Below are 23,523 nucleotides of genomic sequence, written 5' to 3' on the forward strand. Positions count from 1 at the left end.
CTTCCACTCTTGGGGATGCAGCCAATCAGTGGCAAGGAAAATTAATGCCGCTTTTGGAGGGGCTATGTTGCAAACGCCAGCCAATAGCCTGTCATGCAGTATTATGGCTAATTATTCTGGCTTCCTAAGCTACATTTTCTTTAGAATATTCTAGGTATGTTCTACTAAAAATTCAATTAACAGTGAAATTTTCCAGTAATCGTTTGGAATTGCGTTTAACAGAAAAAATTGCAAAAAGATGAATCCACTGTAGTTGGAGTTTATGCTGCAAACCAACACAAAGTAGCACAAAATAATATGAAATACAACCAAAGCGCAAGATAGCTTTTGTATGTTTTTATTTTATTTCATTTTTAATCTGATCTCTGACTTTGTTAGGATCTTATTTCTTTAATGAAGAAACACATTCCAACACCAGGGTGCTTCTCATACTTGCTTCACAAGAGGGATGATGGATGCAATATCTGTTAAAAGCTAACGGTCAGGTTTCCTCTGAACAGAGAATCTTCTAAGAGTTTGTTGTGTCTCTACAAACCTTCCAGAATTAAAACCTTTCGATCCCTCGGAACTCAACACTGAAGAACTCCATCTATCCCAACAACATGTGATCACAATGGTTTTAATTTATTACATGACCAAATGACATGCAGGCGATTGGTTTTATGTGACCACAATCTCTCCAGCATAGCCCTTTAACTTTAATTTGTTTGTTTTTGATATGGTGTAATAAAGTCTCTCCTGTTGCTAGTGGAGCTGAATTGTTTTACACATCAAAACCCAATCACTCTCAATTGCATTTTTAAAATATTTTTTAAATTTATTACATTTTTTGCATAGTATGAATTATTCACATTGTATTTTTGAAGGTCTATGTGAAAGTTAGAAACTGTCTCAGACGACATCCGTTTAATTAAACTAAGATATACTTCATGTTTTAAACAGAGTATTAAATCCATTAGGTTTATAGAGTGCAGACTTTACATACAGTACAAAGAAAATTATAGAATATTCTTCACAAGTTTCATTCCATGCTACATCATAAACTCTGTTTTTCATCCTCCATATTCCTGAAAATTAGTATTCTAGGTGGATAGTTCTTAATTGGATTCTGTTTTTGTTTAGGCTGGTCTTGAAAATGTTTTGTATGGAGGTCGTCCACTGACCTCGGGTCATTTGTCCTGTTGGAACTGACGGAGCTGTGTGAAGGTGGAGCAGCAGGGCTATAGCCAGGGCTTCCACATGATGTGTGCTGCACTTCACTGGCTCTCCAGAGGCCTCACTGACCTCTGATGGACCTCCACTGTCTGCTTCATTGCAGCAAGAATTGAGTAGAATGCTGGTTCTTTGTCAGCGGCCTTGACTCTGATAGGTCCTTTGAGAGATCAAAAAGAAGTGGAGGATCATGGTAGGTCACGTGATCTGGTGTGCAAAAGCAGACATGTGTGTGGAAACAGGTTTTTTAATCTGCTGGATGATGGCTTCTGGGGTGAAGTAAAAGGCTTTCCACTGGAGCTGTCTGTAGGATGATCAGGAAAAGCATGTATGTGAATTGACGAGGTATTTCTGGACAAAATAAAATGCAGCTAAATAAAACAATTAAAGCAATTCTATATCAAGTCAACTTAAGAATGATGTAATTGTGCAGAAGGTTGGTTTTCCTCTTAGTGATTCTAACACATTTAAGGAGGTGGGTGGAATAACAATCAGGAAGGGCTTCAACTCAAATCCAAAGGTAGATGGTTGAAACGGCACAGTCCAGCAGGACAATGATTCCAAACACACATTTACACTCATTATAGAAAGTACCAAACAGGCTAACATCAAGTTCTTGGAAGAGCCCTGACTTCACCACTCTAAAAGGTTCAAGGACTATTTTAAGGACAAGTTGTGTTGAGAGACCAACTGATTTAAATGAGTTCTGTTACAACTGGTCACCTTCTGATTAGAAGTCTAACTGTAGACATCATGCTTATTAAGTGTCTCCTTCAATTTTTGAGAGTTGTTCTACAGAACTGACATTGAAGATCAGTTCCCTTTTCCTGGTCAGCTGTAGACATATTCCATAAGTATGTGTTTGGATACATGTAGTCACTGCCATCTAAAAATTTGGAGTGGAGCGTTTACTAAAAACCTTTTTCACAAGAGCTCCACTGTGTAAATACATTCCTGTGAATTTTTGTTTATTTCTGTTATCTGGCTAAATCTGACTTACGTTTGTCTCAAAACAAACAGAGGATAAACAACTTGTTGTTTAAGTTGTGATGGAGACATAATTTGAAAAACAAACATGCAGAACAGGTCGCAAGAAAGAAACTGACATATTTATTTGCCTGTTTATTTATTTTTTAAGTGAGTTAAAAAACAAAGGCAGCGTCCAACACCACTACTTCTCATTCTGTTTGGTCAGAGGCTGCTGAGCTTCTACATGATATTTAAAAATATACTTGAATGTAAAGCCTTTGTCAGCTGTTATAAATGCGCAAAATGATATCAGTCCATATAGCTTTGCACTGAAACAGTGCATGTGTCAAACGTTGCGTTATGTTTTATACTGCAGCACAGAGACAATCTAATATTCAGTGGGTTATAATTATTCAAACTTGAATGTCCATGTCTGGTATAATTTATGTCACTTGTGAAAATAAAACGAGCAAACATGGCAACTGTAATAAGTTTACTGAAATTGATTCATTTAAAAAATTGAAAACTGTAAACATTTTTCAATTAATATCATCATGGAGACCACATGGTAAGGAGCTGCAGAGACTCTGCTCAGGTGGGATCCTACATGCTGTTACGAAACACAAATCACTATTTTTGCTTTTTGAAAAATATCCAATTTAATATATTTTCTTATTCCATGAATTTTTCTTAAATAGTTACCATAACCATCAATTTAATGCAACATTGCATACTTCTAATGCTACACTACTTTATATAAATTTAAAACGGTGTGTTTTATAACAAAAAACGTGTTACCCCACAATAATCCAAACCTAAATGAAAACATTTATGCGACGGAAAAGACAATAAATGAAACTTCGTCACGAACAGGATTCGAACCTGTGCGGGGAAACCCCATTGGATTTCGAGTCCAACGCCTTAACCTCTCGGCCACCGTGACTACGCATGCCCTAAGACGTCATCACGTCACAATATAAACGTTTACGCAATGCTAGTGTATAAGTTACGCATAAATGACATTATTGAACGGTAAAATTATTTATTTGACAATTTGTACATCTTTTTGTAAGCATATACTGTCAGACCATACGCTGATAGACACAATTACTGTTAGACCAGATGTAACACGAGTTATAATGTCTTTGTACCGTCTTGCCTCCTAGTTTTAACCATTTTTTAAAAATTGTTTGCTTTTTAACACGTTACCCTACCTCGTTAATGCATGCCTTTCGCTACTTTCTGTCTGGAGCCTGCAAGGTTGGTCCAGTATGTTTCCGAAATTAGTTGCGCTCTGCGTGGTGGTGCATTCAAAGTCACTTAGTGAAAGCTGCCACTAAACATTTGACCGCAAGCTAAACTCCAGAAATAGTTCTCCAACCTTACTAAGTTATCAAAGCTAACGTGTTTCTATTGTAGTACCACTAATGATAATTACTAATAACAAGGTGTGACTATTTTAAACTGTACTTTGAGGAAAAGTTATCATTTGTCACGAACGCCTCACAGCTGACGCTTCGGACTAACGTCATTTCTATTGGTCTATCAGTCTAAGCTTCTGACGAGCATTAAACAGCGCTTGCGCATAGCAGACGAGAATAGCTTTACAGCAACGAAAATGATCAACTGGAAGGTAAATATTGTAAAAATGCGTTAACTCTGATCATGGTATTTATATTTGATTAATAGCTAAGCAGGTTAGCTTCCTTTAAAGCTGCCAGTGATTTACATTGCTTTTTTAATTGTTGCTAAACACACTGCTAATGTTTTCAGAGCTAACCAAACAGAAAATGCCACTATTAAATCTGATGCACATTAGTCAGAATGCTACAGTATCAGATTTTGGGAGCCCGATCTGTATAGAATGTATGGGCTGGAGCTTTTAATACATGTGTATTAATACCATGTGGTCTGGAGTGCAGCTGCTTCTCTCTGTCATGCAGCCTCCCCTCACAAATTAACTTCCTCCTGCAGCAGACAGCTGTTACAGGAGGATCACAGAGAGGGGAGGAGACATTTCTCCTGCTTCCCTGATTATTCCAGACATTTCTCCTGCATCACAGTATTTAAAAATTCACTAGAAACCTTCTAAAATAATTTTCTCAATCTGCTTTCTAGGCCCTGGACAATGTCCCCCTCCTCTTCTACATCCTGGCCCTGAAGACGCTGCTGCTGTGCTTGGCCTTTGCCGGGGCCAAGATTTACCAGAGCAGGAAAGCCGAGGAGGCCCTGAAGAAGCAGCAGGCCGAGAGGAGGAGGCTGGCCCAGCAGACGCAGGAACTCGTCAACAACCTGAAGGAGGACTGAGGAAATCCAGAGGAGCAGGTGGTGCTTTTACTCAAACGAGTCGACTAATTTTCACCCAGTTTGAACGAATGTACAGATATCTTTTCTTTTCTCTTCCTGATCAGAACGAGCTCCTCCAAACTAGTCAGAGAAGCAGAAAGAAAGGGGAGAATCTGGAGAATTGCTCATCAGCACTGGGATGTTGACTTCACGAGTTTTACTCCATATTGATTGACAGTTTTTTTTGTTTAGTTTATATATATATATGTATATATATATATAAGAAAAAAGGAAAACAGAATCTATTCAGACATGGGAAAAACTGCCTTGCTGTCACTCATGGTCTGAGCCGAGCTTTGTCTACATGTGTGGCTGAGTTTTCACTGCCTGAAATATTTTTGCCCTTATTTTTGTAACTATATTAAATAGTTTGCTTGACATCAGTGTTTTTGAGTCTGTTTTTTCTTGTGTCTGAATAGAAGTTGATTGGATCATGAAAATAATTGTTTGAAATCCATCACTTTGTGTAAAAAAAAGAAAAAAAGTGTACAGAGCATAAGAGTTTGAGTTTTGGAAGATATTCAGTGACCTAAACACTTAAACGTAAACATGCACCAGTATTTATTTATTTTAATCTTTGTCAAACAGCAGAGGGCGCTCCTGCATTCATATTTACTCAATGGGTGTAATGGGCTGACAAACAAGCAAAAATAAAGTGACGCTGTTTTTCAAAATCTTCGTTTTGTTTTCTCATGTTTTCATTTTGGGCTAATGCTCTCATTTCCATTTTTGTCTCTAAGCTCTTGTTTCCTGTTTTATTTTGATGGTGCTGCTTTCCTTTTTCAGTGTCACACCAGATTCTGTTTTGTAATCAACCCTCCTTCAGCTTCTTGTCTTCATTCCCTCTTTTAAGTATTTAATTTCCTGATTCGTTCTAATCTGTAAGTATTTCTGTTCAGTTATTTAAAAGTTTAACTGAGTCCTGCATCCTGCTTCTCTGTTGCTTGTGAGTCATCCAGCGCCTTGTATTTCCTCTAAAATGATCTGTATTGTCACAAAGTGGATTTGAATAGCAAACCATGTATTTGATCATACGAATTATATTTCAACAAAAACTCTACACAGGTTCTGCAAGATGTGTCTGTTTCCAGTTTTGGAGACTTTATCAACATTTTCTTTTCCCAAATCCTTTTTCATTGTCCATCAAATCCATTTCATTAGTATTTAAGTTAGTGGTGCATTTTCTTTGTTAAACTGGAACAAAAAGGCTTTTAGTAAGAAATAAACACTTTTTAAGTCTTTCAGATCATGCAGTAGGTTTATTTGGGATAAAACGGTAACATTGAAGAAGCCAAAACATAAGATGGTAACATTAATAAGCTGCTGCAGTAGAAGCTATCTGGAAGTTCAGATAAAAATGTTACTGTATATTTAGGATAATGTATACAGAATTAGATTAACATTGAACCAGGAAAAACATTAGCTTCATTTTTTTTAAATTAATGGCAGGAAATAAGCAATGCATCTTTTTTTTAATTCAGCCTGTTAGCGCCTACATAGCGCACAGCTTGATTATCTTTACATTCAAGTTTAAGTTGAGTTTTTGTATGTCTGTCATCACCATTATAGACACAATCTTTAACTTTCGTACAGTCAACAACTTTAAATATTTCCTTGCTAAAACCTGGCATGATCCCGTTCACCTTTTGACAGAGAGCATTCACATCTTGGCGAGACGCTACAATGAAGGTTTCTGCATGCTTGCAACCCCCTTCACTATTGAATCTTTCGTTCATGACATCGTTACATTGCCCTTTGTTCATGTTGCCGATGACGTTCTTCTCAATCGGATGCTGCCCTTCGGAGAGCTCGACAGCAGAGATCAGCATCAGCAGGAAGCCGGCAACCTGGATCTTCATGATTACTGGTGGAGAGAGAGGAAAACCAAGGTGATCAACATTTACCTGTTAAAAATGGCTAACAATGTAATTTGTCAAGGATTAAATGGAAAAAAAACCAATGAAGTCACATACCTGATGCTATTTTTCCCTTTCAGCTGACTCTGTTGGTAGACTTGGCACGGACTGCAGAAGATCTTCAGTGGTGGAAAGTCTCTGAAGCTGCAGCCTAACTGATCTGGGCTTGTTATATAGCATCCTGGTGAGAGAGTGAGACCAGTTGATCTAATTTGAATAAAGATAAACCCATATCTGAACAGAAATCAGTAAACAACAAGCATATTTTAAGATGGGAATGTGGGTTATGCAAAACCTTTAAGGTCAGGGAAATTCACAGAAAGGTCCTTTTATTGTTGTTGCACACAAGGAGCAGGAGCCTCTCTTTAATTTGAGCCATTCTTCACCAAATAAGGCCAGAAATGCAGAGATCCACACTGAAGGTACAGTTATAATTTATTCCACAATTGCAGGTAAAAATATGAAAAAGAAGCTCTTAGGGTAGGGTTGGGGTTAGGGTTAGGGTTCGCACTGAAGTATCAGGTCAATTGAAGAAGCATAATTTTATGCTTTTTCAATTGCATAATTGTAATTGAAGAAACATATCTGACAAAAGAAAAAGAAAAACAGCAACAGGTAGGTAGTTGCTGCTACAATTTTTGTATTATTTGTAGTAACAAATTGTTTTAAGTGTTTGCGCTTAATGGATAACTTCATAAAACGTCACATCATGTTCCAATATAGCAAGAATTAATTTTTTGCTTGATGTTTGTGTTGGTAAAGTAAGAAAATTTGGTTTTGGTACGCTATGGCAATGGGAATTTAAAGAAAGCTTCCTTCACATTTAAGAAAAACATTTATGAAGTAGAAGTGCAGGAGGGAAACCGTTTCACAAATTCATTCAAATATAATTTGCTTTATCTTGAAGATTGCAGATCTGCTTTGAATGAAGGGGGATTCTGAGCCTGTCAGCAGATCCAGTTGAAACCAGATATTTGCATATATTGTATGAAAAGACACGCAGCATTTTCATTTTATGTCGGTTAGGATTATTAAAATAATACTTATTTGAAAAATGCTAGAAATTGAGAAATCTTCATCAGGTTATCGGGTTTTTGTTTTCACGTCTTCAGATGGATAATGGGGTGAAAGATGAGAATCAGTTTCAGGATTCTGAAACTGATGAGTAGCTTATAAGATTTGAAGACTGAACACTCAAATTGAGTTGCTAGAAACAACAAAGTTTAAATTTTTTTCTGAAACACTATTTTTAGTAGCATGTAATTCATAATCATCAACATAAGCACAACACAGCTCTTTATTAAGCAGTAGGTTAATTAATGGCTTTATTCTGTTTGCATTTTGAAGAAAATACATATTTAGTGGGGTTTTTATATGCCAAAAAAAATTAAACATAGTTGTTTCTTAAAGTGCATCAAAAGGTGTATATATAGAAAGTATCTTTAATTTTAAAAAGTTGCTGTCGTGGAAAAAATACTATTTCCAAGCACTGTTCAGGTGAAATCACTCAATCAGGTTTATTCATATATTGTGCACAATACAGAGACAATCAGTAATGAAGCAGGTCTGGATGAAAAGCTGCCAGGCAGAGAAACACATGAGTTTTATACCAAGGATAAAGAATTAACAACAAAGGGTGAGACAGTCTGGTTCTGATGCAGCTGTAGAAAACAACTTCCAAGAGAACTATTTGGGTTACATGTAACCCAAATAGTTCTTTTGGTGAGAGTTCACAATCATTCATATAACATGACAAGCAGATGTGACCTTAAGGCTTAATGTAATTTTTCCATCACAGTTGCTCAGAAAAGATTAGCATCTAGTTTTAAAGCATTTTCCTCCCCATAAGGTTTACATGTGATCTTCTGCGTAGTGCACAGGTAAACCATCTTGGCAATTCACAGCAATGACTCTGTTATTCAGACATTTTCCCTTGTATTCACATTTGGGTTTCCTGGCTTGTTTCTTGACCGTACAAACCACAACTCTGAACTTCTTCCTGCTCTCAGTGTAATGATGTGCGTTATTATAAACGCCTTCACCGCTACAAACAGACTTGACTTCCTTGGCATCAGCGAGAATGAACGTATTCGTCTTCTTGCAGACGTTATTGTCGTCGTAGATCTTCTTCCGTTTCATCGTTGCCGTGCATTTTTCCGCCGTCATCTTTTTGTCCACGTGCTGCCTTTTGAACTTCTCGTAGCGCGCGCGCGTGTTGTTTTCCAGGCCCGGGTCGCTGGTTGTATTTACGAACTCGGAGGCGGTGGCCTGCAGGGGGAGCAAGCAGACAAGCAGGCAGAATGGCAGGACCTTCATGATTCTGAAAGAAGAAGATGGAATCATTTGAGAACAAATTCGAAAACGAATTTGAGAGAACGTTCTCCCACATATTTAGTTTTGCTCAAACACGAGGGATTCAAAACGTGAACGAAGTCTTTCTTTTTAAGAACATTTTTGTGTTTGCTGTGTTTCAGGTTCGAAAAATACTGCTTCTTATTCTAAAAATGTAGAAAACGTTTGACTTATCATAAAATCAATAATCATAATTTCTGATTGATTTTAGCAAATAAGAACTATGTTACCTGGTCCAAAATTAGTGAAGCACTTTTTCCAGACGAACTAGAGGCAAAAGGAGAATGAAGTCTTCTTCCTTCTCAGTTGTCGAAGTGAGGTGTGTGACAAAAAACTAATGCTCCAAAGTGTGTCTCCTTTAGAGGAGGAGTTTCATAGCATGTTTCTATTTAAAGATTTAACTCTTATGTTGCTAAATGTACACGTAATAATACACAATTAGTCTAAAGCAAGCTGACTGGCTATTTTATCCCGCCATGACCAATATTTATAATGCATTAGTCCGCATAAGAACGCAATTGGCTGCATAGAAAATGGCTCATAACATGCAGGACCACCAACTAAAAATATTTTTACTTAATCAACTCAGTTAGTAGAGTTTTGAGAAGGTGATAAGGGGCGGGGATGAACATGGCCGACCACAAATAAGAGCTGCTGAGAGTCTCTTTGCACTTATCCTGAAAAGGAAGTAAGATGACATTTAAAAGAAACTAAGGTTGTAGGAAAAATTGACTGAAGTTGCATCTGTATATTGGATATAATATAAATACTAAAATCGAGTCTCAACTGATATGTAGTTGAGACTACATATATAAATTTATCATGAACAGTGTGAATGGAGGATTTTCACTGAAAGGAACCACAAAACCACACCTGCAACAGCAGTCGCACATGCATGACCTGCATAGACTGAGCAAAGACACTGAATGTTGCATTTACCTGCAGTGAAATCTTAAGCATAGCTGTAGGTGTTTTGCTATTATTTTTAATAGCGAAACACTGTTTGCAAAACAGTAGCATACTTATGGTCTTGACGACAGAAATAAATCTATTGTTGCCTGTTGAACTTATTTCCTGCGTTTTAAGGAACAACTTTCACCTTCGAAACAAGAGAAAAACTGTAGTAGAGCTGTTAGTTTATTAGTTAAACTATTATAAAACGGTTTAATAATTACTTGAGGATATGCAACTTTACCGAGTTTTCCCTGAGAGTACACAATGCTCAGAATTTCTCATGAGATGGTAAAACGGACCGATCAAGAGAATGTCACTTTGAACTTTTCTCCACCAACACCTGCGACTACAGAGGTTTGTTGTAGTCATCAATAACTATCTGTCCGACCATTGTGACCACAACACCACCCCTGTTTACAAGAACTGAACCTTCAGGTCTCTTCTAGTGAATTCATAGCTCACTATCTGAAAACTGGGACACTTTTTGTTGTATTAAATCAACTAAAATCCTCTGAAGGGATAAATTGCTTAAAATCAGTAAAATATATATTCAAAAGGCATTTGAGCATTTGATGTTCTCTCCAAAGGCAAAACAACCAAACCTGAAATATTGACCTGAAATGAATCTCAACATTTTCTTTTTCTTTTTGTGTGTCTTTAAAGCCACTAAAAACCAGTTGGCTTTGGTTTTAGAGAACAGAACAAGCGTCTAGATGTTTAGACTAGGCTTTAGCCTGCATGCTATCTGATTTAGATCTGATCACATTGTGGTTGGATCTGAATGTCATGTTGGTTAAATTGATTTAAGTCTGACAGAGAAATGTGCATTTAAAGAAAGCGCGAGTCATTTTACTAAAGCCACAATAAAATGTAGTGGTATTATTATTATTATTTTATTATTATAAAGATCAGTAAAAGATGGCGCCACAGGTTGGACAGCAGCGCCCTCTGCTGTTTGTACAGAGATGTGGGAGAAAAACCTCACCACCACCTGAAAAGCCATTCGTCCTGGAAAGTTTTCTCTTTCTTTTTAGTTTTCAAAAAATAAAAATAGTGAAAAAGTGAACATCAAAGACGAGTCTGGTAGTTACATTTCCTTTCCAATTTACTTTATTGTTTGTAAATATTATTTCCAAACTGCAGAAAATGCTTTATTTCAAATAGTAATTGACAAGGAAAAGGTTCCAAGTGGAAAAGTTGCTCCAGATATCAGTTGTTGCTGCTTGTACAGAACATAGACGCAGCACAAAGTGGAAAATTAACCATTATTTCTTTTTCTCACGACTTTATCCAGGTGATAAGCCACACGGTTTTGATTACACAAGACTGTAACACTAGTTGCTTGACCTTTGACAGCTCTGTATTTGCGATGAGGGTATCCGTTTGAGTTCTTAAAACTTTTACAATCAATGATTTTGAGATTTATAGCATGTGTTTGACGGTTTTTGCCAAAGTTACAGATTCCAGTAAGAACTCCTTTAGTGTCCAAGAAGAAGGTATTGATTGGCTTGCACCGTTTTTCAGGTTTATTTATCTTTTTCATTTTGCTATATGTAGGAATTCATGCTGGTGACAACGTGTTTCTGGAAGAAGTTCAGAGCCTCGGACACCTCGGCTGCAGAGAGAGCAAGGATCAGGACGGCAACAGCGTGGAGCGTCATGGTTTCCTGTTGAGGGAAAAACAAGCCAAAAATCTTCTTTGCTGTTTTTGCTTAAAAACCAGCAAAACAGGAATATCTGCAGTATCAGAAAAAACTTTGAAATCGGTGCATTCCCGGAGTGAAAAAAGTACAGGTTATGGCATCAGACATCAAGTATGAAGGACAAGGGTTCAAATCCTGGACAGAATGTCTATTTTGTCAGCCTCTTTCAAAATTACCATTGACAGCAGAAAATATAAATGCGCCACGAGAAACTTCTGCAGTGTAGTAGATCATGTGGTCCACAGGTTAAGGCATCAGACCTCAATTACAAAAGATGTGGGTTCAAATCCTGATCTTGGTCTGTAAGTAAAGTAGATATTCATGCTTAATTTGGGATTTAATGGGATTTTTAGGTTAAAACCCACAAAGTTCATCATAATCAATTTTATTCTGGGAATGCACCGATTTCAAAGGTTTTTTTGTTGATACTGCTGATATTTTTGTTTTGCTGGTTTTTAAACAAAACCAGCAAAACAGGAATATCGGCAGTATCAGCAAAAAAACGTTGAAATCGGTGCATTCTTGGAGTAAAAATGCACCGATTTCAAAGTTTTTTTGCTGATACTGCCGATTTTCCTGTGTTTTTGGTTTTTATGCAAAAACAGGAAAACAGAATTATCGACAGTATCAGCAAAAAACTTTGAAATCGGTGCATTCCTGGAGTAAAAATGCACCGATTTCAAAGTTTTTTTGCTGATAATGCCGATTTTCCTGTGTTTTTGGTTTTTATGCAAAAACAGGAAAACAGAATTATCGACAGTATCAGCAAAAAACTTTGAAATCGGTGCATTCCTGGAGTAAAAATAGATTGATAAAAAAACCCAGCATATTTAAGCAGAAATCATTTGTGGGTTTTAATTTAAAAATCCAATTAAATCCCAAATTAAGCATGAATATCTACTTTATTTACAGACCAAGATCAGGACTTGAACCCACATCTTTTGTAACTGAGGTCTGATGCCTTAACCTGTGAACCACAAACCCTTCCACACTTTGCAAGTTTCTCGTGGCGCATTTATATTTTCTACTGTCTGTGTCACTTTTGAACAAGATTGAAAAAACAGACACTCTTTCCAGGATTTGAACCTTTGTCCTTCATACTTGGTGACTGATGCCTTAACCTGTTGACCACATGATCTTACACAACCTTCCACAGTTTCACTGCTCACTGAGTGACAGGTTTAACTCATGACTCTCAGGTGTAACTACCTGCACCACCACACCTGGATTGACTGATTTAATTAAATGCTCTGCAAGCAAACAGGCTATTCAGACTTTTAATTATCATTCAAGATTGTTTGTATATCACATTTCAGCAACAAGACAGTTCATAGTGCTTTACATCATAAAAATACACAATCTTGAAAACACCACCCAGTAAACAATTCTGAGTGACAAATGGGGATCCAGGACACCTTCTTATTCCTACTTTAGTCTTGGTACATCAGTCAACCTTCCAACATCATCAACATGAAGATCTTGAGATCTGGGTTTCCTCTCCCTAAAGAGATGGTACAGATGTATCCCCACTCCCCTGGAATTCTGTCTCCACCTTGCCATGGCACATTTGTTCTGAGCTGCTGTTTGTCATTCGTATTTGACAGATTTTGGCAAAGCAAAATTAGAACAACAAAGCTCCAGGAAATAAGCCAAAGCTGAATCTGTCAAAGAGGCTTCATCACAAGGTGGTTGGTTGTTTGGTTAGGAGACATTCAGTTCTTGCCAGGTACAAGGCCATGAGATTGAGATCCAACAGTTACTCTGACACAAGAAGTCTTGACATAAAGTCAACACCTTCAGCAGCTAAACAACTTTTTAAAGGATTACTTACCTTCATGTAAAGATTCCGTTTTACATTGTATACTGAGGAAACTAAATCACTTCAATCCACCAAACTGACTCCTGGTGGATTTAATCTTCACCTGAACATATGAAGGTTCTTGAAGCCGAGCTGTGTGAGGTGATTCTGATAAAGTTCAGGCCCAGGGCTTAATGGACCTCAGGAACAGATGGATCCCTCCTGCACACTCAGTAAACACACCTTCAGCAACTGCTGAGATGCAGCTTTGTCTAATCTGATCAAAAACCAGAAAGTTCAAGTAGATTTTAGCAAACTCTGCATGTTTACGTTTGTTACAGTAGGAAAGATTTTTACTGGCATTACTCCCAAGCATCTGGATGGCATGTGTCTACATCTCTGGTAATCCAACCTTTAACGATTACCAGAGAACCCAGGATCATCTTTGTTTTCCTAAAAATAATGTGCTCTCCTCTCTTTCCTGCTTTGAAGAAGAAGAAATCAAATGTGAAAAAAATGGGGAGGGGGAGAATTATGCTTTTATGAATATTTACTTTTAACTCATCACCTTATGAGAGTTTGGCAAGCGCATTCTGTAATATAAATGGACTTTTATGAATAAATTGCACGTTGCACGTAATAATAGCAAGCTCTAAATATGAAACAGACAACACATTTTGCTTGATAAGAAGAAATAAACACTTTTAATCGCCAGTTCGATCAAAAACCTAAAAAAAAAAACATTTACTCAACAAAACAATAAATATGTTTGAAAATAAATAGCAAAAACTAATTTAAGTCAAATTTCACATTCCTTGCGTTAAATAAAATGGTATATTAATTTATGCATTTTTTTGTGCAAGCAATAAATAACATTTAGAAACACAAGACCAAAATGTCTGCCACTGAACACATCAATACATGTTGGCTTTTATAACAAAAACATGTCTAAATATATATTTTTTTAACTGAGGTAAGACGTCCAATATGTTTGCACAAATAAAATCACATTTAATTTCTAAGGATGGCTTATGAAGGAATAACATGTTCACACAACAGGACACTAGATGGCGCCAGAAGCTCAGTTAAGAAGCCATTTTGCTGACGTAAACTTTTTATTGCGCAACACTTCCTTTAGAGCACGCGGCTGTGGTTGTGCCGTGGCTCCTACATTCAACAAAGTCGGTAGACAAACTCCGAGTTAAAGTGCAAGAAGAGCTGCAGTTGGAGAGACATGTGAGGTGGTGCCGTTCAAATTCAGAGAGTCGCGTCCGGCTTTAGCTTATGAACAGTGAATCAGTGTGACAGACTCCGAGGTGGTTGTAATGCTTGAATGCTGTGCTGCTGAAAAGGCGGATCAAACGACATTTAAATCGTTACATCTTCTCTTTAATCTGCTGGAAAGAGAAACAGAAAGATCAGGAGGGTGTGTGTGTTTAGGGGGGGTGATGATGCATGTTGAGGTGTTATTGCACCGGGCAGTACAGTTTCTGTTTATGGAAAGTGAAACCTCACCTCTTGTGGAGGAATACAACTGCTATGACAGTGACGCAGGTGATGATTGCTAGGACTGCGATGATCAGAGTCTTCTGTGACACATTACCTGAAGAGAAACAACACTTGGTTAGTTTGCTCAGAAATGAGCTAGCTCATATTTCCCAAAAAGAGGAAGTTGGGAATCCCTGCCTCTCTTACTTTTACTATTACATTCTGAGAATGAACCTCTGGGGTCAGTACAGTAAACCTCCTGAGACCCCCCTCTCTACCCCAAACCTCACAGTGCAGTGTGACGTGGGGTTTCCGGGAACATGAAACTGGACTAAAAGTGAAACTAAAGCCTTGGAGGGCTTGTGAGTCACAGCTCAGCTGATTAAAAGGGAACCATGACTCAGCTTGCTTTGACTTCCAGGGCTGAGAGAGGTGAGACTGGTGCACCGGGAAATGAAGTGAATTTCTGGGATTTCCTGACTTCCTGATTGGGTGATCATTATGACAACAATCAGGTATGTAAATGTTTGACATCACTACCAGGCAGTGAGAACTCTTAGGGAATTTCTTATGCCTCTATGGAACTTCGTGGAACTAGGTATTTGTACATCAATGGGAGAGCTGAAGATTATCTGGAATTTGAACTTCCACAGGAGTGGCACTTCCTGATTGGTTCCCTCTCAGATAGCACATCAGAAGACACAGGCCGTTTACACAATTCTCCACATGATAGCTTGTAAAACTTTTAAGTCCAGCATGCGTACCTTCCTCCTCTTCCTTTTCGAGTGAAGAAAAGGGGAATTCCTCCTGCCGCTGTCCCGGCAGTCCTTGGTTCACTACACAGTACACATGTCCTCTCCAGTCTGTAGGCATCTGCACTGTGATGTTGCTGCTGGTGGTGAATGTCCCATCACTGTTGCTGACTGTAGTCGGTGGGGCGTCTATGCGAGCAAGATTGGAGGTGTTCCAGGAAATCTTGGGAGCGGGTTTCCCTGTGGCTGAGCAACTGAGTTCTTCCTTTCTGCCGTTAGGGGCAGAACTGCTTGTGGAGGAGTTCCTTTTGTGCGTCTCTGATATTCCTTCATGGAAAAATTGGAAATCGTTACTCCTGCTTAATGTTTTGCGACATTTTGAAATAAAGACCATCGTAAGAAAAGAAACACCAGCTCACCTTCCACCTTGAGGCAGATCTGCTTCCTTTTGGAGCCATCAGGATACACGTTGAAGGAACAGACGTAACAATTTTCATCTGCCCACATCACATTCTTCAATGTGATGGACGAGGAGCTTAAGGATGAGTTGTTCAAGATCACCTTCCCTTTAAAAGGCTCATTTATTTGCTCCCCAACAGGTTTGTTGTATGTTGCCATGTTTTCCAATGACTCAGGTCTAAGACCCCGCTGCCAGGTGACCTGCAGAACGCCTGCGGGGAAAACAAACAGTCAGTACGTCACAGGTAACCTTTGAAAGAGTCATGGTTGTTTATTTATAGCCAGCTGTCAGGAAACGCTCCAGATGTGGGACTTACCTGTTGGGTTTGCTAGCATACAGTTGAAGTTTGCATCCCCACCGTACGAGACTGTGGTCGTCCCATGGAGGTCGATGTCAGAGGCGTGGGCTGGAAACAGAAACACAGAGTCAGCAAACAGAGCGTAGCAAGAGACCTCACCGACATGAAAACGGTTCAACACGGTGTGACAGAATAATAATAAAATTGTTATTGCATAAGTCCTAATCAAAATAAATGAAATAGAAATACATGAATCCATAAATTACATGAATATAAAGAAAATGCAATATATAACTGGATAATGTATCATAAGTAAACCACAAATGAAACATAAAATACATTTCATGCTAATAATTTAAGAAAATAGTCCAAACCCTGACATAATAATAAATGAATTTAAATAAATCATAAAAATACATAAATCTATAAATGATGCAAATGCATAAATAAAAATGTATATTTTATGATATACACTACTAAAATTGAAATTGTATTATTGTAAAATAATATTTTATTATTTTAAAATATAGAATTGTATATATTATAAAGTTTATTACAAAATATAATGTATAAATATACATTTTCATTATTTACGTGAACTGGACCTTTTTTTAAGTGCAACTATTCACAAATTTAACTAAAGATAAATTTCATGTTAATAAAAATAATAAAATAACATTTTATTATTAGTATAACATTTTTATATTAATCAAATTCTTACAAGCCCCTTCAGAAAGAAGAAATTTTGTTTTACTGTACACTGCAAAACAATATTATACTGTATAATAACTAAACATACAGTCAGTACAGGTGAAGTAAATATAAAGAACAGAATTGTATTATGGTCAAAAAGCAATCTTACCACTGAAAGCCAAACAGAGGACAGAGAGGATCAGTAGCATCCTGTGTCACTGAATGCAGCACGATCAGAAAATACTTTCTGTTTAGGCTGTACTGCCTCTTATATGCGCCGGATTTCTCCTGAGTGACTCATGATGATTTGTGGGGGAGGAGGGAGGGTGCTTCCCTCTGCCTCAGTTGATTTTCTTTGCAATTCAGTTTAATAAATAAATACCGCAAATAATTTCTGGGGAAAGTTAAAACATTAAGAATCAGATCTGAAGAACTGAAACAGTTGTAACTTAAAATCAGACTAACTTAATTTTAGATCTGCTCTATGAGGTATATTTTTATATTTCTGCTAAAAAATTGAAACTAGTCAACTAGTGTTTTGCAGCTTTTTTTTTTTTTTTTTTACTCAGCATCCAGTAAACAGTGTCAGCACTTCTGCAAACAATATTTACTTGACGTTGACTTGAGTCAAGAAGGGAAAGAACACTGATACCAATAGTAGAAGTTCCCTAAAGTTGTTGGCTTACTCTAGATTTATTTTCTGTTGAGCACATGATCACAGTCACATTCTCATTTTGGCAGGTTGTGAACAAGTTCATGATACTCGACACATGCAGCAATGTTTCGTTGCCCCTCCCAATCACTGGTACCTCAGCAGAAACAGTGTTTATCCTGGAAACTCCAACATATCACCGCATGCTTTGATTGAATATTTTTCTCGCCTTTCCCATTTTGAAGAATGACTAAGACCGCACAGAAACACAAAGTCACAGCTTACAAATTCCAACCGAAACAAGTAGAAAGTTACACTGTTACATTTCTAGAGTTTAGATTGTTTTCTCATTTAATTCCCGTCTGACGTGTTCTCGTTTTGGGTCTGGGGTTTGTGGTGAACCACGTCTCACTTCAACCACAATACCAAAGGGAAAAAAAAATGACAGAAGTTTGCTGAGCTCATGTTCGGTAAATTTCATCACCACTCAGATGCCGTGACATGTTTAACGTCCACTTCAGACTGTTTCGCCCGTCTTCTACAGGAACATAAAACCAACTTCTCCAGGGAATCTATGAATGGCGCATGAACATTATGTTAGAGGAAATCTAAGCTACAATTTCCTCTGTTCTATCCTAGGAAAGGAGAACAGGAAGAGACATTTAGAAGCACAATAAGTCTGGACTGGTTTGGTTGGTTGAATCATAACTGTTACAATAAACCCATGTTGTGAAAAAACCATATGATTACCAAGTAAAGTCAACTTGTCAGGTCATGCTAGATCATTTCTTACATCTTTTATAGTTTGCAGAGACGTTACAAAGGATTCTAGTGTACAAAGGCATCAGTCAGGAGAAGGGTGCAATGAATACAATAGTATTATATTTCACAGTAATTGGAAAAAACATGGGATAGCCAACAGGTGAGAGACGCATTGCCAGGAAGGGTCATGTGAAGAAGAATAGTTGAAAACAGAAATATCCTCTCAAACCTTGAGGGAGGACACGCTATGGTCTGACGTAGTTCAGCTTAAAAACGTAGTTTCAGGCTGACTGGAATCTGAGAGGCGTAACGATAACTTACGCCCTGGGGTGGGACAAAACACTAAATGGTTAATTGTAGCAAATTGTCTCCCAAGTTCAAGAAATAGAAAACTGAAACTTATCAGAAGGACCACCATGAGCTCCTCTGTAATCTACTAACTCAGCCCCAAAACCTTCAAACAAATGTGTTTTTCAGTTGAATTGCACAGCATTGGAATGTGTTAAAAGGGTTCAGATGTTTTTGTATGACACAAATCCCTAGCATTATTCATTAGGGTGTTGCTCAATATTGTTTATAGAACTTTTATGGGGAAGTTCCTGATTAATTCCTCAGAGTCACGGCGTAGGAAATAACCTGGTAGCTCTGAGTTGTGCTGCTGCGAGTTTTTAAAAGATACACAAAACATTTTATCATTATCAAAATATTTAATAGTTTTGCTTCAGTGTGTTTTCTTTCATATTTCAGTTTCAGACTGAATCACCTGCTCTTAAGCACGCATCAAATGTATCTTATCATTATGTAATTCCATTCTAAGTGCTTTACAGCAAATGTAGCCATAGCTACTATATCTAAATGGATGAACAACAGTAATTATGCCATATAACTTGGAATAAAATGGGGCAGGGAAGAACCTTTATACTGAGGTTAAATTTGGTTTTAAACCAGAACCAGGTTAGAAAAGCTAGCTGCTTAGACTTTTATGAATCTAAATTAAACCTCCCGTCAGACTGAAATACACAGGCCTTTTTTTTTTGTTTGTTTTTTGTTTCTTATCGCAGGTGTCACTTCTCTCATTTTCAAACTTCTGCGCCTGCCTGTCAAAGATAGTCACAGTCTGCCAGTCAGTCAAAAAGCAGTTCCTTTCCCTGGGGGGTTTCTTTTCAAAAGGAAGAGCTGAAATTCTTTTTAAGCTGATACAAAGAAATGACAGCTATAAGCCAACATGTCACTGAAACAGCTTATGCATGAAATAGTTTCATAATAGGGCTGCACAGTGGCGCAGTTGGTAGCACTGTTGCCTTGCAGCAAGAAGGTCCTGGGTTCGATTCCCGGCCGGGGTCTTTCTGCATGGAGTTTGCATGTTCTCCCTGTGCATGCGTGGGTTCTCTCCGGGTACTCCGGCTTCCTCCCACAGTCCAAAAACATGACTGTCAGGTCAATTGGTTTCTCTAAATTCTCCCTAGGTGTGTGTGTGCATGGTTGTTTGTCCTGTATGTCTCTGTGTTGCCCTGCGACAGACTGGCGACCTGTCCGGGGTGTACCCCGCCTCTCGCCCGGAACGTAGCTGGAGATAGGCACCAGCAACCCTCCCGACCCCATTAGGGACAAGGGTGCACAGAAAATGGATGGATGGATGGATAGTTTCATAATTGGTTCCAGCAAACAAACTGTTGTGGTTCACAATTGTGTTTAATCTAATGGATGCAAGATGCATTTGTCTTGTCACAAAGGGCAATTTGTTGTTGCACCGCTGTTATTAAGTTTGGCCAGTAGTCCGTTTAAGACATTTTTTGTTTCATATTCTGCAGATTTGTAACTTGTATGTTGATGTTAACTTGAAATGCTCAAGATTACAAGATAATTTGCCTAGGACCTCTGGAGTGGGGTGCAGTCACGAGATAACTCTTTGTTATCATCAACAGAGGGCCTTTATGTTTGTGGTTTTCACAGCACACAATAAATTAAAGTCAATCTTGAAGAGATTTTGTTGAAAAATGCTTTTTTTTTTTCATAATTCTTAAAATTATCATTGCCAAGAGACAGACAAATAATCAGTGGAAAAAAAAGCTCCTTTGCTAAGTGCAAAAATGCACAAGTCAGAAACAACCAATCAGAGCCAGAACAGTCACTCTCATGCTACTACAGTTTGCTCACCACAAATTAGCCTACTACGAAGGCTAATTCATAGTAGACCTTCGTACTACGAATGGCCTACTACGAATTAGTAGTAGGCCATTACTACTACGCTAACTAGCCTTAACGTCATCGGACGCTAAGGCTAGTTAGTGTCTGATGACGGTGGATTAATGGGTTTCTCTGGAACAGTAAGTTGATAGACAGCGCTAAGACCCTCCTCCTGGCTCTGATTGGTTGTTTTTGGCCGGGAGCGGTGCATTTCTTCAGACAGCAATATCTGAAGGCCATGGAGGATTTGGATCTTTTCACAGATTATCATCATTTCAGGTAACTAGTTTTCACTCAGGAAGTTTCAGAGAAAAATCACCTCTGGTGGTTCCTAAAGATCCTTCAAAAGATCCAGGCATTCTGCTTTCAGAATCTAACCTGTATTCTGAGAAACAGCTGAAAAAGAAACAAACATAAAAGAAAAAAAAACAATACAATAGCTTCTAAAGCAATCAATGCTCATAACATCTCTGTATTTTACAGATTTGCTTTCTCGTTGTCCTCAAATCCTGCTTTAAAGTCTCGGAGGTTTGAACTTTGAGCCGGGGAATACCTTCATAAACACGACAACCACAGAAAACCATGACATCGTGACTGGCTAGGAAAAATAACCATCATTTGTGCAAGTAAATAACAAGTGTGCAACTCTATGTTTGGAGCAGCAGCGTTTTGTCTCAATGTTTTGGTCTTACAATAAAAAAAAAAAAAGCTCTTTAGCAGAAATTTAAGCTCTTATCCAAACAGAGCATCCACCTTTCCTTCAATAACAACCGACTCTAGGTAGTGAAAGTAATAAGAAATCATGGTTTATTGCATGTCACTGAACCCTCATTAGCAAGTATTCTGCTGAACTTGCAGCCTGAGTCACGATAGCTGATGTTTTTTGGAGTTTTTTGGACCGGAAGTCCCTGAAATTGTGCTGAGATGACCTGTTCTTCTGACCCCGAATACTGCAAGTCTGCACAAGTCCTGAGCAACAGTCATTGCAACCGATAAGGAAAAATAATATGACGGACAGGAAAAGTGAACACAATCGGCTGCATGAACTGCATGTATAGATGGAGGGGAAAAAAAGGAAGCCACACACCTGAAAAGTAAAGAGGAGGGGGTTTCAGGTCAGATGCTCTTGACCTCGTACTTCCTCTGTGAATAAACAGAAATGTCGAAGTTAGAGTCCGGGGAACACCAAACATAAACAAAGAAAATCTGTTTGTCGAAGGGTTTCAGAAAGGAAATGAAAGAAGAATTTAAAAAATAAAAACATAATAAAATTTAGACTTATGAAAGATTGTATTGTCCCATTTCTTTTAATGCAATCAAATAAATTCAATCAAAGCTTCCTGTTTCAGGAGGTGAAGGGTTCTCTAAATGCTAATTAAATTCCTGTGTAATTTCAACAAGAACCTACAACATCTCAAAGTCCTGCAGCTTTTAGATGATCCATTCACCTGAATCAAAAGACTGAATGACCTTCTCAGTATGCAGTCAAGTTCTCAAGCTAAGACTTCTAAGCTATTTGATCCACATGTGTTCAAGCAGACACCTAAAAGTTGCAGGAAACCAACTTAAGACATGTTTATATGCACTAGATGAGTCTTCAGGAAAGAGAACGTGAGAGGAAGTGTTCACCCATTACAGGGCAACTCAGAACAAACAGCCACACACATCTAACTAGGTGCAAGTCCCACTTGTTTACAATTAAATTAACCTGACAGTCATGTTTCTGGACCGTGGGAGGAAGCAAGAGGACCGCCCCACAGATTAAACCCCGCCCCCCTCATTTCATATTATATGGACATGAACCAAAAAGACCCGGAAATAAAAACAGCAATTAAAAACTACATAAAGTAGCTTTATAAAACAAGTGTCACAAAATAAAACATTATATGAGCAAATAAATCTGTCAATTCTAATATAATTACATAACAAATATTTATTTTATTTTATGTAATATTTATTAGCAATAAAGTATTTTTATTATTATTATTTTGAATAAAGTGGCTCTTTATACAATTAATAGTTGATTAAAATTATTTAGGGCAGAATTTTCTTTAATAAAAAAATTTCAAATTAAAATCTAAAAATTGTGCAAAAAAGAAAAAGAAAAAAATGGATTAGTTTTTCTTTGCATTTGATCCTAAATGGGTTTTTTCCCTGTAACTTAGTCAACTGAATAGCATGCAATTATTTGAGTGCAGCAAACATGCAATCTTCAGTCGGTTGGTTGATTCTGTTTGGTGAAATTTATTGATGAACGCCAAATATTACAGTAAAAAAATCGATTGATTATTTTTAGTGTCAATGTTTCCATTTTAAGATGAACTTTAACTCACCTGCCACTTCTTGATGTCTTAATAAATTGACTCCGCATGAAAAAGCTTCAGTGTTTTATGATGTTGAACCATTTTTAGAGCCTGAAACACAGGGAGTCCTGATTACTAAATGAGAAACAGGTGGCTGATTGGCTGCAATGACCAGAAACCAAGAGAATCAGTTTTAGGGCGCGACCCGTATTTGGAGGCCTTCGGTCCTCGACGCGGCCGTCGTGGGTTCGACTCCCGGACCCTGTCTTCCCCCCTCTCCTTCCCCGTTTCCTGTCGGCCCGCTGTCATGTGGGGGACACTGGGGCCCACAAAAATACCACCTAGAGGGGTAACAAAAGAGAATCAGTTTTAGTTATACACTGTAAAATGCACACAGAATACAAAGTAAGAACAAACAAATAACAGGAATGAATAAACTGGTTGGGTAAGATCAAAACTTAAAAGAAAATATGAAAGCAGATGAAAAGCATCCCAGAATTGTGACATATATTTCACTCAGATATAAAACGAACACAAATACATATTGTCATATAGGTTGTCTGATGGTTTTGTAGTCAAAAGTAGCACAAATTTCACTTAAAAAACCCAAAACAAAAACAAGAAGCTTTAAAATATAAAAAAGCTTCCTTACAATGCAAAACTTGAGTTTTCACTTTT

General features: G+C 37.8%; 3 protein-coding genes, 2 long non-coding RNA genes and 1 other non-coding gene across 8 annotated transcripts; 1 reads left to right on the forward strand and 5 right to left on the reverse strand.

Annotated features, from left to right (window-relative positions):
- Positions 1-321: 321 nt before the first annotated feature.
- LOC114141051 (uncharacterized) lies at positions 322-3,545 on the reverse strand. The gene is made up of 2 exons (XR_003594754.1): positions 3,396-3,545; positions 322-1,516 (listed from the first exon to the last, which is right to left on the reverse strand). It is a non-coding gene; the product is annotated as an uncharacterized LOC114141051 (long non-coding RNA).
- trnas-cga (transfer RNA serine (anticodon CGA)) lies at positions 3,043-3,124 on the reverse strand. Its single transcript has one exon. It is a non-coding gene; the product is annotated as a tRNA-Ser (tRNA).
- A 124-nt stretch (positions 3,546-3,669) lies between the features above and the next one.
- smim11 (small integral membrane protein 11) lies at positions 3,670-4,905 on the forward strand. The gene is made up of 3 exons (XM_028011457.1): positions 3,670-3,814; positions 4,300-4,506; positions 4,593-4,905. Exons 1-2 carry the CDS (start codon positions 3,800-3,802, stop codon positions 4,486-4,488), a joined length of 204 nt encoding a protein of 67 aa, XP_027867258.1. The 5' UTR covers positions 3,670-3,799; the 3' UTR covers positions 4,489-4,506; positions 4,593-4,905.
- A 195-nt stretch (positions 4,906-5,100) lies between these two features.
- LOC114141050 (uncharacterized) lies at positions 5,101-6,626 on the reverse strand. The gene is made up of 2 exons (XR_003594753.1): positions 6,501-6,626; positions 5,101-6,391 (listed from the first exon to the last, which is right to left on the reverse strand). It is a non-coding gene; the product is annotated as an uncharacterized LOC114141050 (long non-coding RNA).
- Positions 6,627-8,114: 1,488 nt separating this feature from the next.
- On the reverse strand, positions 8,115-9,351 carry LOC114141048 (ribonuclease-like). The gene is made up of 2 exons (XM_028011456.1): positions 9,026-9,351; positions 8,115-8,763 (listed from the first exon to the last, which is right to left on the reverse strand). Exon 2 carries the CDS (start codon positions 8,757-8,759, stop codon positions 8,295-8,297), a length of 465 nt encoding a protein of 154 aa, XP_027867257.1. The 5' UTR covers positions 8,760-8,763; positions 9,026-9,351; the 3' UTR covers positions 8,115-8,294.
- Positions 9,352-11,307: 1,956 nt separating this feature from the next.
- On the reverse strand, positions 11,308-22,960 carry LOC114141047 (OX-2 membrane glycoprotein-like). 3 transcript variants are annotated; one of them, XM_028011453.1, is made up of 7 exons: positions 22,876-22,960; positions 21,630-21,685; positions 16,267-16,356; positions 15,910-16,161; positions 15,503-15,817; positions 14,766-14,853; positions 11,308-14,647 (listed from the first exon to the last, which is right to left on the reverse strand). In XM_028011453.1, the coding sequence occupies exons 1-7, from the start codon at positions 22,911-22,913 to the stop codon at positions 14,608-14,610; spliced, it is 879 nt and encodes a 292-aa protein (XP_027867254.1). In that variant the 5' UTR covers positions 22,914-22,960; the 3' UTR covers positions 11,308-14,607. The 3 variants fall into 3 exon arrangements, with proteins under 3 accessions (XP_027867254.1, XP_027867255.1, XP_027867256.1); XM_028011454.1 differs by having other exon boundaries at positions 11,308-14,644; positions 22,876-22,959; XM_028011455.1 differs by lacking the exons at positions 21,630-21,685; positions 22,876-22,960 and adding an exon at positions 17,111-17,466.
- Between the last annotated feature and the right edge of the window lie 563 nt (positions 22,961-23,523).

The sequence above is a fragment of the Xiphophorus couchianus genome, chromosome 24 (genome assembly GCF_001444195.1).
Source record: "Xiphophorus couchianus chromosome 24, X_couchianus-1.0, whole genome shotgun sequence".
Classification (NCBI taxonomy): domain Eukaryota; kingdom Metazoa; phylum Chordata; class Actinopteri; order Cyprinodontiformes; family Poeciliidae; genus Xiphophorus; species Xiphophorus couchianus.